We start from the raw sequence: 13,415 nt of genomic DNA, 5'->3' as shown, positions 1-13,415 counted from the left end.
TTCTTAGAAGAAAGTAACTCTTTGCCATTGTCATATCCGCCGCAGCCATTGGTGGCACCTGGTTGGCATGAAGTTTCATCTGAAATGGTTAACTAAGGAGTATCATTATTATTCAGGTTTTTCTAGACATTGTCAAGTCTAAATGGCTAGCACATTTTGTACAAGTATCAAAGTGACCTGCTTCATCTCTTGGAGAGGCTACTTCTATAGTTCATAGATTAGTACTCAAGAAAATAAGTGCAGCCTTAAAGAGTCTTAGATCTTGAAGAGGTCTAATCTTCTCCCCATATACCTGGTAAAGCCCATTCACATTAATGTAATAAGAATTACACTCAGACTCTTGAAAGGAAATAGAGACCTTTTAAGTGGAAAACGTATTGGCATATCACTAAAACAAAGTGATCTCTTTAACACAACACAGAATGTGAGGAGATGTGAAATAATTCATTCCTAGACTGAGTTCCATTAATACAGCTAGACAAATTCATGGTAGAGAGTATCTAATTTATTGTAGCATTGCCTCTTTTTTAAACAAATTATATAGAAGGAAAAAATTAAAATCACTCAAATTATTGCATTTTGAATAAGTAGCCTTCCTCCTTAAAAAATCATTCATGGCAGAAAGCTGTGAGCTGATGATCTGTGGAAAACCTTTAACATTTGCCCTCTTTTTGTTTCATGTTAGATGATTCGGAAAACAGAATGTTGCCTGATTGTCCTAAGTGCTAAGCAAATGCTACTCCCATGACCCTGTGTGATTTAGGACTCAGCAGAATTCCAGGCCTATCATCAACTCTAATGTTGAATTAGAGGGCTGCAAAGTGGTCTTCCAGACCTTGGGCTTCCATCTAAATCAGGGGGCAGGTGCAAGAAACAGAGTTAAGATGGATGTTTAATACCATTAAAATTTAGAAGCTTGATATTTCATGTTTGAGTGACAGAAGAACCCACAGGAGAAGTGTGAGAAGGGAGGAAAACCTCACTGATTTCTCTTCCGAGTTTTCCCTGTCATGTCCCCTTTGGTGAGAAAAGTAGGGGATGGATTTTAAATGTTTCCATGTGAAGCTAGGATTTGTTCTGCAGGTTTGGCTTCTTGCTTCACTGGTCCCTGCCTCTAACAGAACAGATATGCAGTACCATTGGCTGAGTCCCCCAACATCTGCTCCGTTGCGGTGATGGAGAGCACCCAGACATAGTTATGCAACTCCGAGACTTATTACTAGGTCTATTACCTCACACCCAGAATTAGGTGGAGAGTAGTGGAAGTGTCGTGGAGACCTCAACCTCAGAACCATTTTGGAGTTCCATAATGTTCTTGTTCTTTCTGATAACTGTGGCCCAAACACTGTAACCTTTGCCTATTTAGTAATCTGTATTGAACTCCCATAAATTCAGTGGGGCTACTTATTTAAATAAGGGATGTAGGACCAAGCTTTGGAAAACTACTCTTCTGAAATGGACACTTTCAAAAATTATCAGAAATGGGAGCTGCTTTGAGCTCCTGTCAGTATCCTTCCGAGTGAGGTGTCTAGAAATTAATTTAAAATGAAACTATAAAGATTTTTACCCTGCTGTTTTTCAGAGATTGTGTGAAAGGGGCTATCCCTGGTCCAAATTATAAGGTTGGTGGAGGACGACAGTTTGACTCTAGAGTCTTGACCAGTGATTAATTGGTAAAGCTGGTCAGAAAATGGGGAAAAAAATTGAAAATAACAAGAATTTTCTCTTCTCCTTTCCTCCTCCCTTTTTTGGGGTAATTTTCACAGGAATTTTCCAGTTTTACAATGAAAAAAATCAAATACACATTTTTTGGTTAGGAAGGTTCAGGTTTTTAATCACAAAACTGGAAAAATGTTCATTTCCAGCAGAAGTTGTTTCTCAAAAAGAAAAAACAGTCCAACCTACAAAATGTCAACCAGCTCTATTAATTGTGTATGAATTTCACTACTCTGAATTCTTATCAATGTATCATGTCACTTTGTTTTCCCAGACCATTTCATAATGATACAGTAATTGAGACTGCACGGTTACAGTAGTAATTCAACTTTGTACAATATGACAGGAAATTTGATAAGTCCCTTTAAAAATTAAATACACAAACATTTTTGGGATACAGTTCTCCAGCAACCAATCCCACTTATCGGTGCCTAAGTACCTTTAAGCAGCAATTTTTGAGCAAAATACTTGACTTAAATAAATTATGCTTTCTTGGGTGTTTGATGTGGGAGGAATCATTACAGTTACGTGGCAGATGTAAATACCTGATCACTATGAGTCTGTTTCACAATATTTTGGCTTCTGTACCATAGAAGATACAGTCAAAGCAAGGCTTCTTCAGAATTATGGAGGTTTCCATGGCACTAGTGGCTCTAGCTAAATTCATCTCTATAGGTGCTGAGTCTGAGCTTTGGCCGATACTTAGTTCATGCAGCCACTGAGGCGGCTGCGTGTTATGGAAGTGTTTCCCCCTTTCTGGTCCAATTGAGTGAGACCTCTTTGCTTGACATATTTCAAGACCAAACCCAAAAAGGAATCCCTGGTCCCTATCTTTCTAGCATTAAATTAATCTAGAGATACCCAGTTGTAATAGCCTAATCGTGTCTCCCCTCATCTCCTGGTGCCCATGCAGGTCACAGTCATCCCATGGGGAAGGGAGTCTCAGCCACCTCCATAGCAACATCCCACCCACTTCCCCTGGACCCCACGTAGGTTGCAGTCCAGGGCATGAGAGTTCAGAGCCGAGGCCGTCGGGGAAGGAATGGGTGGCAATGGGGCATACACACATCCCCATGTCCAGTGAAACTAAGAGCAGAAAGAGCCATTTTGGAGGCTTTCTCTTTGCCCTATCCTCTTCTGTGGTGGATCCTCCATAAAAGAATTTCCCAGGGGCAGCTCCTGGCTGTTTGAGCCTCCTCTGGGTTTGTGAGCCAGCCCCATGGCCTATTCCATCCCCACGGGGAGGGACAATCAAGGCATAAATAGCTTGATTTTGGATTTATAGATATGAATTCATTACTTGTTTACAGGCTAATGCCCCCTTTTCCTTGATTTTCCTCAAAGGATAACTATAGATGTATTCTTCTCTTTGCAGGCTGTTACCCAACTAGAGCTTTTTGGAGACATGTCCACTCCTCCTGATGTAACCTCTCCCCCAGTAAGTACCCGGGAAAATCGCCCTGTCTTTTTACACCATGCCAGGTAGAAAGCAGGTTTACCATGGCCATATGCCTTGTGTAGATATGCAGGATGGTACATACCATACACTCCAATACTAAGGATTTCTAAATGTTTTTCAAACAGTGGTGAACTAAAGGTGAACCAGGAAGCAAACATATTCAAAAATGAAAGGAGGAAAAAACTCTTTTTGCCGGTCAGTCATTGCTTGTCACAGGGTGTGCCACTCACCACCGGCGCATCTCCTTCTGTCCACATCTGCGGACTAGCTCTGCCAGGCTGATACCCCTTCCTGAGGTTGCACTCCATCACTCTCTGACTTGTTTTCTCAGGACTCAACTACTCCCACTTCGTGGCTTGGTCCTCTGGTCAGGTCACTGTGGTTTCCCCCTGTTGGGTCTCTCAGGATCCAATGTCCCTGGCAGTCTTCCCTTTCACTGCCCCTTAATGGTACCACTTCCCCAGTGACTGGTAGGGGAACTGAGGCTTGCCTTCTACACTGGGTTCCAATCCAGGGACCCTACAATAAGCAACCAGGGTCTGCACAGTCTTATCCTTTACTGGGGCACTCAGAGGTTAAGGTAACAAAGGAATTTTGTGGCATGGCTAGGAATAGAGTTCAGATTTCCCATCTCCTAATCCTTAGCTTTAACAATGAACTTTAACATGCAGGTCTTTGGCTTTAGACCTGTTGATGAACTGGAGCAAAATTTAATCATTTTTCTGTAACACAGTAATTTCATTCTGTATTAAAAATCATTTGTGTTATTGTTTGTGTCTGTTGTTTACATCAATTCTCAGTTAAACTATTAAGCTTCAGAATCACAGACCTTTATTTCTTAAGAAACAGGTGCTGTCAGAAATTAGCACACGATATAAGTTTATGCAAGTTATATTGTTCTTTCTCTCCATGGTCAAAGGACTCTGTATTTTTTCTCACTTTTCCTATTGTCTTCTTACGCTGATGATCTTTTTTCCTATTGCTTCTTTACATTTGCATGTCTCTTTTTTTGGAGGTAAAGGGGATGTGGCACCTCAGTGTGTTCCAATTCCTGTTGGCAGAAGCAGTAGCTGATATGTCAGCATTGTATTTTATTCCTGTCTCATTTTGTAGACTCCTGCAACTCCAGGTGATGCCTTTATCCCATCTTCATGCCAGTCACTTCCTGCTAGTGCAGACATGTTCAGTTCTGTACCTTTCAGCACTGCTGCCGTACCCTCAGGTAAGAACCCGATAGGATTATTTAAAGACTAATTTTGCAGTAGGTCATTTTGAAAATAGTAGCTCAACTAAATTGTGGAACTCAGGTATCCATTCTGTTTTATGTCTCAACATCCAAAACATAAGGGATAAATAAGTTTTCCGCTATAGAAATTTGAAAATACAGATCATCTTCTAGAATTCTGAAGAGTCCACAGTAACGTACTTCAGGAGAAAGGAAATCCAAATTGGTACCAAGTGGAAACTTCAATATATTGATTTTGCTAACATCTGAGGAACTAAAAAAAAGATTGGGACTAAAAAACGTCTCTGGAAGTTCAAGTATATAGTTTACGTACTTACAAGCTATTGTAATAGGAGAGGGAAAGTTATTTAGCTTTGAATTTCCAATAATAACAGTGGACATTCTGAACTATATACAATAAGTGATTGCAGAGCAAGAAACATGAAGAATTGGTGGCTATTTTTAAAGCTATTCCACTTAGCCAAAGTGTGACATTTCAGCTAGACTTTGCTATGTTCCTTAAATAGTTCAAAATTCAGAGTTCATGTAATACTCTGCACTGACATGCAGGAGATGGGGGTTTGACTCCCGGACTTGCTTTCCGGACTGCCTGGGGCTGAGAGCATTGCAAAAACAGCTTATTTAGCTCCATCTGGGAAGGAGAAAAAGGCGTACATTGAATCATTCAACAGTGGTTTTCTGGGTGGTTAACACCTTCACTGCTGTAATGTAGCAGCATCTGTCTTGAAATGTAACACAGTGGAAATCTTATACTGCACCAATTTTCCTTTATTATGCTGGCGCTTGAAAGTAACGTACCTGATATGTGGAATAGAATCAGATAAGCACTTTGATCCTGTTTGTCAAGTGGTTATGGAATACTCTGGTGTACTTCCAAAGTAGTATTCTCCAGTGTCCCTCACAGAGAAAGGCCATAGCCACAATGCAGGGTTTTGGGGTTATGGAGTGGGAAAATCCTCATTGCTCTGATAAAGCTATGGAGAGTCCTACTTCACATTCCCCATCATAACCCTTTATTGAAAAAGACATTTAGCTGTGTTATTGTTACTGTTTGTTAAGTGTTTCTAAGATATATTGCTTATGATTTTTGTTTTGCTGTCTTACTCCTTTACAATTTGCATTACAATAAACCCAGAAATAAACCAAAAATAAAAGATAAAACCAGGGTAAGGAAAACGTATAGGTCAAGAAAAGGTTTTCTTTCCACTGCTGTATCAGTAAAAAGAAGAGGAAAGAGAGCTCCCACGTTGTAAAATATTAACAATAAATTTAAATTGTTTTTTGTAGCACTTGGGTCTCGTATTAATATAACATCATTTGGTATTAGTAAAAAAAGCGTGTTGCCTACTTTCTTCTTTGAGAGAGGTATTTAGGGTAGAGTTTTAGAAGTCCTTTTATTTTAAACTTTTTTTCTTTTTAATTGTAAATGACAAACAAAGGGTCTGATCGTACAGTCCGTACTCAGCCAAGATTTCCCATTAGTTTGACAAGGAAGTTTTGTCTGAGTAGGGTCAAATCAAAATTAGAATATTTTAATGACTCCAGTTTTTAATCTTCAACTCTTTTCCCTAGCTAGAGGGTTTTCATTATAAGCTATTACCCTAAGCTGATTTTTGGCATCTACTATACCATAGTTTCTCAACCTGTGGTACGCCGTACCTCTGGGGGGTACGCGAGACACAGGCAGGGGGTACCCAGGGAAAAAGAGAGTGAAGGGGAGGTGGGTGGCAGCTTCCAACTTCTGGGGCAGTCGGGCTGCAGCCCCCGCTTCCCGCCCTGTCACAACTCCCAGCTGGAGGTGGGTGGCAGTCACGGGCTTTTAGGGAAGGCGCGCAGCAGCCGCCTACTTCCGACCCAGTCTCAGCTCCCAGCTGGGAAGCGAGCGGCAGCCCCCTGCTTCCTGCCAGGTCCCAGTTCCGAGCCGAGAGGCAGGCAACAGCCGCTAGCTTCTGGGGGAGGCAGGCAGCAGCCCCCAGCTTCTCGCCAGGTCCCAGCTCCCAGGTGGGAGCCAGTGGCAGCCTCCTGCGTTTCGCGAGCTGAGCTTGCAGCTGGGTGGCAGCCACCCACGCCCCGGCTCCAAGCCAAGGGACAGCCTCCAGCGCCCTAGTTTGAAGACGGGCAGCAGCCGCCTGCCCACATTCCTGGGTCCCCACTGGTGCAGAAGCCTCCTCTGCCCCAGCTTGGATTGGGTGGCAGTCGCCCACCTCCTGGGCTGGCAGCAGCGGCCTGCAGCTTGCCCAGGCGGCAGCCCCCCTCCCTGGCTCAAAGCCCAGTGCCCAGAAAACTTGTCAATTTCACTGCTCTAGCTGAGGGTGAAATTGAGAACTAGGACAGCCCCAGATTTCACCAGTTACCCTCTTTTTTGTCTCTATCTCGCCCTCCTTCTCTGTCTCTCTCTCTCTCTCTCTCTCTCACCCCTTCCTCCTCTCAAATCTGTGACAAAAAATTTGGCACGACGCTTTATGTTCCCCAGCATTGGCATGTCGCTCAAAGCCTCCTAGCTTTGGCCAATATCACCTCTAGGCCAGGTACATACTTGAGTTGCGCACCCCTGATGTAAATGTGGTAACCCTACTCACACTAGATCTGACGTCTGCCATACCACGGCCTTATATACTCAGCCCTTCTTCCAACATATGGCTCACATTAGTCTGTAAATATAAAATCCCATGGAAAATTGAGTTGGGGTACTTATTACAATTTTCAGAAGTTAGGGGGTACTTGCTATTTAAAAGGTTGAGAAACACTGTACTATACAGTACTACAGACCTCTAATTTTTTTATTTTTAAAGTATATCATACATGCTTAGCTGCTTCTGGGTGTTGAAGTGGCCAAGCATGTTTCTTTCTTCTGCATTTGGCTAGGTTATGACTTTATCTTTGATAGACCTCGCCTCAGTTATCTATATTTTTGTAACCTTCAGACTGGATTATTGGAAAGTGTTTTACCTAGGGCCAAGCCTGAAGACCCCTCAGAAACATGAGCTATTTGAGATTTAGCCATGCCTTTGCTTAAGGTTGCTTCTCACAAGGAACCCATGTCCTTCATAATCTGCACTGGGTCAGTTTCTGGGTGCAATTTAAGATGTTAATTTTCTCTCTCTGAACCCTTTAATGGTTTCAGTTCTGCCCCTTCAGAGAGAACCTCTCTTATCATGAGATACATTAGCAGTTGCAATCAAAGCAGGTCCCTGAGCTAACCATCATCTGGCTTGAACGGGACTGTAAATTCAGTAGCTCCGATCTTGGCCAACACATTAGGGATTATGCCAGGGACCTCCAAAGCAAAAAGCATGAGCTGCTACAGCTTGTGCTAATGACCCAGAGTTCTTTAGTTGAGGCTGTAACAGACTCATATTCATATGGATTCATTTTCATGTGGATATGGCATAGGGATTACATAGGGATGGCATTTTTTGTGAAGTGTCCTTCGTTCTGGAATTCACTTTACTCCTTGGTCTACCAACACCCTGGTTAGTTGATTTTCAAGGCAAACTACACTCAATCATGCTACCTTTTCTCTTTAGTTTATGGGAAAGGGGAGGATTCATGTGTTTTGAGGAGGAGGGATATATGATTTTATTTGGGGGGTGGTTATTAAAGTCAGTCTAGTTATACTTTATTTTTTGAACTATTTGTACACACGCCAAGAGCATAGAATTGACCCATTTGAGAAAACAAAATATATTGGTAAAAGTCCTTGTGACACCTAACACAGTCTGTGTATTTCCGATTAATAGTGTTTCCTGTACCACATCCTCTTGCAGCTCCTATTTATATGCTAAAATAATCCTGTTGTTGTTCTCCTTTAAGGTTATGTTGCAATGGGAGCTGTCCTGCCCTCCTTCTGGGGACAGCAACCACTCGTTCAACAACAATTGGCCATGAGTGCTCAGCCTCCAGTTGCTCAGGTGATGCAGGGAGGACAGCCAATAGCGTGGGGCCAACCCGGTATTTTTTCTCCTACCCAGCAACCATGGCCATCCGTAACTGGTCAGTTCCAACCGACTGCCTTCATGCCAACACAAACTGTTATGCCTTTACAAGCAGCCATGTTTCAAGGTACCATTGCTCCCATAGCTACAGTTCCACCCACAAGCGATTCCACCAGATCAAGTCCACAGACAGACAGGCCCCGACAGAAGATGGGAAAAGAAATGTTCAAAGATTTCCAGATGGCTCAGCCTCCGCCAGTGCCATCACGAAAACCAGACCAGCCTTCCCTCAGTTGTACCTCAGAGGCCTTCTCAAGTTATTTTAACAAAGTTGGGATGGCACAGGATGCAGATGATTGTGATGACTTTGATATCTCTCAATTAAATTTGACTCCTGTGACTTCTACAACACCATCTACAAATTCACGTAAGTACCCAAATCCTTCCAGCCATAGACTCTTCTTCAAATGTGACTATCTGCTCAAAGCTGTTCCCTTTTCTCTGGCGTACTGTGTTGGAACACACACACATGAGCTTATCATCTTCATTCATGATCAAGCTTGTTAGTGGTGTCCTGGAGCTAGGGAAGAATGATTTAGGTTACAAATTTCAGAGGTGATTGAAATCAACAACTTCAAAGGTTGAAAGCCTGAAATTTAATTTTTAATAAGATGGTAATTCTGCTCTTCAAAATATGCCTAAACTAAGCACATTTAAATTGGTTTGGAAAATATTAAAACTATGGATAACAAAATATTCATTTAGTAGGGGTGAAATTCATCCCTATTCAGGGGGTCATTTAAGTGCCACTCAAGGCATATTTTGGGGGACTTTTGTAGGACTTAAGTGGTGAGTAGGCTTCTTCTGGCCCTCTGTATTGGAGTGAATTTCACTCTAGGTGCATAAATGTGGTGTTGCAAAAATTGTTTAAAAGGTGATTCGACTATACCAGGGCTAACGTTTGTATAGATCCAACTCCAATGGAAGTCAACAGAAGTCTCTCTATTGAGTTGCATAGGAGCTAGATTGAACCTAATAACACTAATATCTTGAATATTTTCAGAAGCACTCACCACTGGCCTATCTGCGGTCCCATTGTAGTCAATGATAAAATTCCCATTGACATCAGTGGAAGCCAGAGTTAAACCAACTCTGAACAAAAAACAAACATCCTATCTATGAAAGACGTTTCTGAAAAGAGGAAATAGGCTTTCAATTTAATTTGTTTGTTTCAAATTACAGAATTAAAACACTGATTTGTGGGGTTTTCTTATGTTGGGGTAGATAAATTTGCAGCATGGAATAAAAATATGGAGTCGATGACATTTTTGTTATAATTTTCAGACAATGGACTGTATGATTTTATTTGCTTAATATTACAAAATACAGCTTCTCAATAAACAGGCAATTTAGGAATAATATAACTGGGGTTATAAGCATGAACAGATTTTGAATAGTCTGTCTATCTGAGCAAATTTGTTAATTTATTTCCTATTGTTGTTGTTATCATCTTTGTTTAGCTCCAACCCCTGCTCCTAGACAGAGTTCTCCATCAAAATCATCAGTGTCTCATACCAGTGACCCTACTGCAGATGATCTCTTTGAAGAGGGGTTTGAAAGCCCAAGCAAAAGTGAAGAGCAGGAGGCTGTGAGTAGTCTGACTCCTAATACTGACTAGAGTTTTCTAGCTAGAAAATACAAGGGAGTAACTGTAAGTGATCTGGAAATGTCAAATAAATATTTCAACAGATTGGTGGATTTTTTAAGGGAAGTTGTGGAGAACTTTCATTTCCAAGGATGGTTTTGATAACTATAGAACATTAGCATGATATTTACAATAGTAGGTATTTAATATTAAAGGGCTAAACTCAGAGGTGATATGTAAGATAGTGTAAGTTAGTTATCTTCAAACATCCATAAACCTACTTACACAACTTACGGATGTGTAAGGGAGTCCAGGTTAATGAAACATACATGCTGAGGAAGCAGAAGAAGTATGTATGTAAGAGTATGTATGTTAGAACAGGATGGCCCATGCTGACTTACACGTTCTTACATTTTCCTGCTAGTTGCTATTCTTATTACATACCTCACAATTTAGCGTATGATTGTTCTCCATTAAGATTCCATTACACTTAGTGAAACTGAATGGGCCAAAGTCAGAGGTTGGCTAAATGGGGATTGTATGTCATAATCTAGCCTGGTAAGTGGGTTTGAGTCTATGTCAAAGAAAGTCTAGAGGGGGAGCCTGAGTTGTTGTAACTTACATGCAGCGGGGACAGAAGAGAGCATAAATTACACAAGATTAGACTCTTTCTGATTCACAAAGATTCGCTTGTGAATTTAGTCCAAGATCTGTTTTCTGGGACTGGTCTTGCAGTCATTTTGGGTCTTCTGATCCAATGCCCATTGAAGTCAATGGCAGCTCTTTTATCAACTTCAGCAGGCATTAAATCAGTGCCTTTATGTCTGCAACACCCATTTGAAGTCCATGCGAATTTTGAGAGCATATTAATTGTACGATTTCACCCTTTGTGTTTTAAAACCTACAGTAGCTGCACGAATTAGAATGTGTCCCTAGCATGAAAATAACCTCTTACTGTCTTTTCACTTTCTGTTGTTGAGAAAAAAGGTGTTATGTTCTTGTATTCTAGCCTGATGGATCTCAGGCCTCTTCCAACAGTGATCCATTTGGTGAGCCTACTGGTGATACTATAAATCCACAGGTCGGTAGCTAGATAGCGCAGGTTGGGGTAGGTATCTGTCCTTTTTTTCTCTCTCTATCTTGAGGTGTTATTCTTTTACCAATGCCTACCATCACTTCCATGGATGCATCATATATTTTTCCTTTACTACATCTTCCACTTTTCCTCTCCAATCCCACCCCCAATTTATTCCTCATCCTCAATGGTTTGCATGGCTTTTGCCATTTGCTAAGTGTTTCAAGTTGTGCAGTTGTGTGTGTTGCAGCTGTCTACATGGTTTAAACCGGTGATAGTCAGACTGAGGATCGTGAGTGGCAAGAGGCTCTTTAATGTGTCTCCTGAGGCTCTTTGCAGCACATGATATTAAAATACTGGGTGATTTAATTATTAACCAATCTAAGTTATTAACATAAAAGTCTCCTGATTGGTTATTAGCCAACTAAGATATCAAGTTGCTCTAAGTTATTAACTTATTTGCTATGGGGAAAAATATATATATAAAAGTAAATATTTCCCTGGTCATATTGTTTAAATATGAATAGTACTATAGAAAATGAACCAATGAATTATCACTACTGTGGCTCTTTTGGATAATGTTGATCGCTAATTTGGCTCCTGAACCATGAGGTCGGAGTAGCACTGGTTTAGAGAAATGTACTGTGAATGCAGGCTTGTTTTTAAGTGATGTCAGAATTTTAGGGAGTAAATACAGAAATGTCAGCTATTACCGGTAAACCTAATATATTGTGCAGAAGTTTATCTTAGATTAAAATGACACTGGTGTTTGCCCAGATGTAACAGATTACGTGGAATAGAACATCTTGCCCACTGGAATGAAGTAAAATAAATAAATAAGTAAATAAATAAATAAAAATGTCAAGACATCCCCCTAAATCGATGTGGTAGAGCAGTTGCAGAACTCCATTTCTTATTATCTTTATATAAAAAATGTAATACTGAAGTTGAAATTTTTGCCTTTTTATCTCCAATATCAAATCCATCAGTAAGTGATGGTGATTTTATATATACACATTTTAGGCATAATGATTTTTTTAATTGACTGTTAAAACACATAAAACAGGTTTAAATCCATTTATATTAGAAAGATTATGTTTGCATCTTTTTCCTTCCAGAACACATTTGAAATATAGCTGTTAGTGAAAGGTCTATGAGATGGTCATAGATACTCTGAGTCCAGTATATATGTTTGCAAAGAGAGAGTGAAGCTGCATTGATTCTGAGTGTTGAGCATTGTCATTCCATCCAAATATGTTTTAATGTTACTATTTGAAGAATAAGTTTCATTAGTTGTGCTCTTTTGTCATTCATGTTTTTGTAACACTCAAATATGTGACTTAATATTGCTTCTGTTTCTCAGCACTCTGCTGCTGGGAAAATCCTTAACATTGGTAGAATAATTTTCATTTTTGTCTAGACACTGTACTACTTTCAACAGCTACTTATGTATCTTAAGCATAAGTTGTCTCTTTTCCAAAAGAATAGTTGCTTTAGGAGCCAGCTTGCTTAATACATTAAATCTGGTAAAAGAATTTAAGATAACTTCACTTTGGTACATTTTGCGGGTATTTAGATCATCTACTAACAATACATAATGCAGTGCAAAAAGTATCACACCATCCTCAGTGGTTCTACGCCATCCTCAGGCCTCCCTACATCCAGGGTATTGGAGTGGAATCCTCCAAAGTTCAAGTTAGAGTACCCAGAGGGCTAATTTACGTGAGCTGGAACTGCTTCCTAAGGATCATTCCACTGGCAGGCATTAGTAGACCACATGGTAATTGAGCTCCATCTTTTCCTGCTCCCTTCTGCCCCAGCCAGCACTGACATAACCCTGCACTGGGGAGTCAGGGGTACCACTAAAGGCTGGCATAAAGCCAGCTATGCCAGCTTTGTGCCATTCCAGGATTCTCCCATACTGAACCTTAGTTGGAAGTCGAAGATCTGGCCCTTTATCCCATATTACAACCTCTCTGCAAAGCACATTTATTGATTTATGAACAAATGTTTATTGATTATTATTATTATTAAGTATCAGAGTCAAGCTAATTTTCAGAACTCTCTAAGAATAATTACAAATTCCTTTTTCTAATTTGTTGACTGGTACAAAGATGGTTTATGTGTTCTGTAAACCAACGTTTCATACAAGTTTTACTTATCAAGGCTACTTCAGGTTGCTTGTGATGGCCATATAAGTCTACTGTTACATAGTATATTCAATTGTAAACTCCTCATGGCAGAGACATCTTTTTCTTCTGTGTTTGTACAATGCCAAGCACAATGGAGAGGATTAGGGCTTCCAGACACTACAATAATACAAATTATAATAACAACTT

The 13,415-nt window shown here is 40.5% G+C and overlaps 1 protein-coding gene across 7 annotated transcripts in view; it reads left to right on the top strand.

Annotated features, from left to right (window-relative positions):
- The window catches only part of DAB1 (DAB adaptor protein 1), a 623,369-nt gene that overhangs the window by 599,269 nt on the left and 10,685 nt on the right, over window positions 1-13,415 (top strand). For 6 of the 7 annotated variants that reach the window (XM_067535437.1, XM_067535435.1, XM_067535430.1 and 3 more), the window contains 5 exons: window positions 3,092-3,154; window positions 4,289-4,397; window positions 8,235-8,783; window positions 9,877-10,004; window positions 11,011-11,109. In XM_067535437.1, the coding sequence (XP_067391538.1) occupies window positions 3,092-3,154; window positions 4,289-4,397; window positions 8,235-8,783; window positions 9,877-10,004; window positions 11,011-11,094 (933 nt within the window). In that variant the 3' untranslated portion in view covers window positions 11,095-11,109. The remainder of the gene's footprint in view (window positions 1-3,091; window positions 3,155-4,288; window positions 4,398-8,234; window positions 8,784-9,876; window positions 10,005-11,010; window positions 11,110-13,415) is intronic. The other variant, XM_067535436.1, reaches the window with a different exon arrangement.

This window comes from Emydura macquarii, unplaced genomic scaffold (genome assembly GCF_026122565.2).
Source record: "Emydura macquarii macquarii isolate MOO-44397 ecotype Brisbane River unplaced genomic scaffold, CSIRO-AGI_Emac_v2 contig_3506, whole genome shotgun sequence".
Taxonomy (NCBI): domain Eukaryota; kingdom Metazoa; phylum Chordata; order Testudines; family Chelidae; genus Emydura; species Emydura macquarii.
Note: the sequence above shows the minus strand (reverse complement) of the source record. Positions and strands in the feature narration are given on the sequence as shown.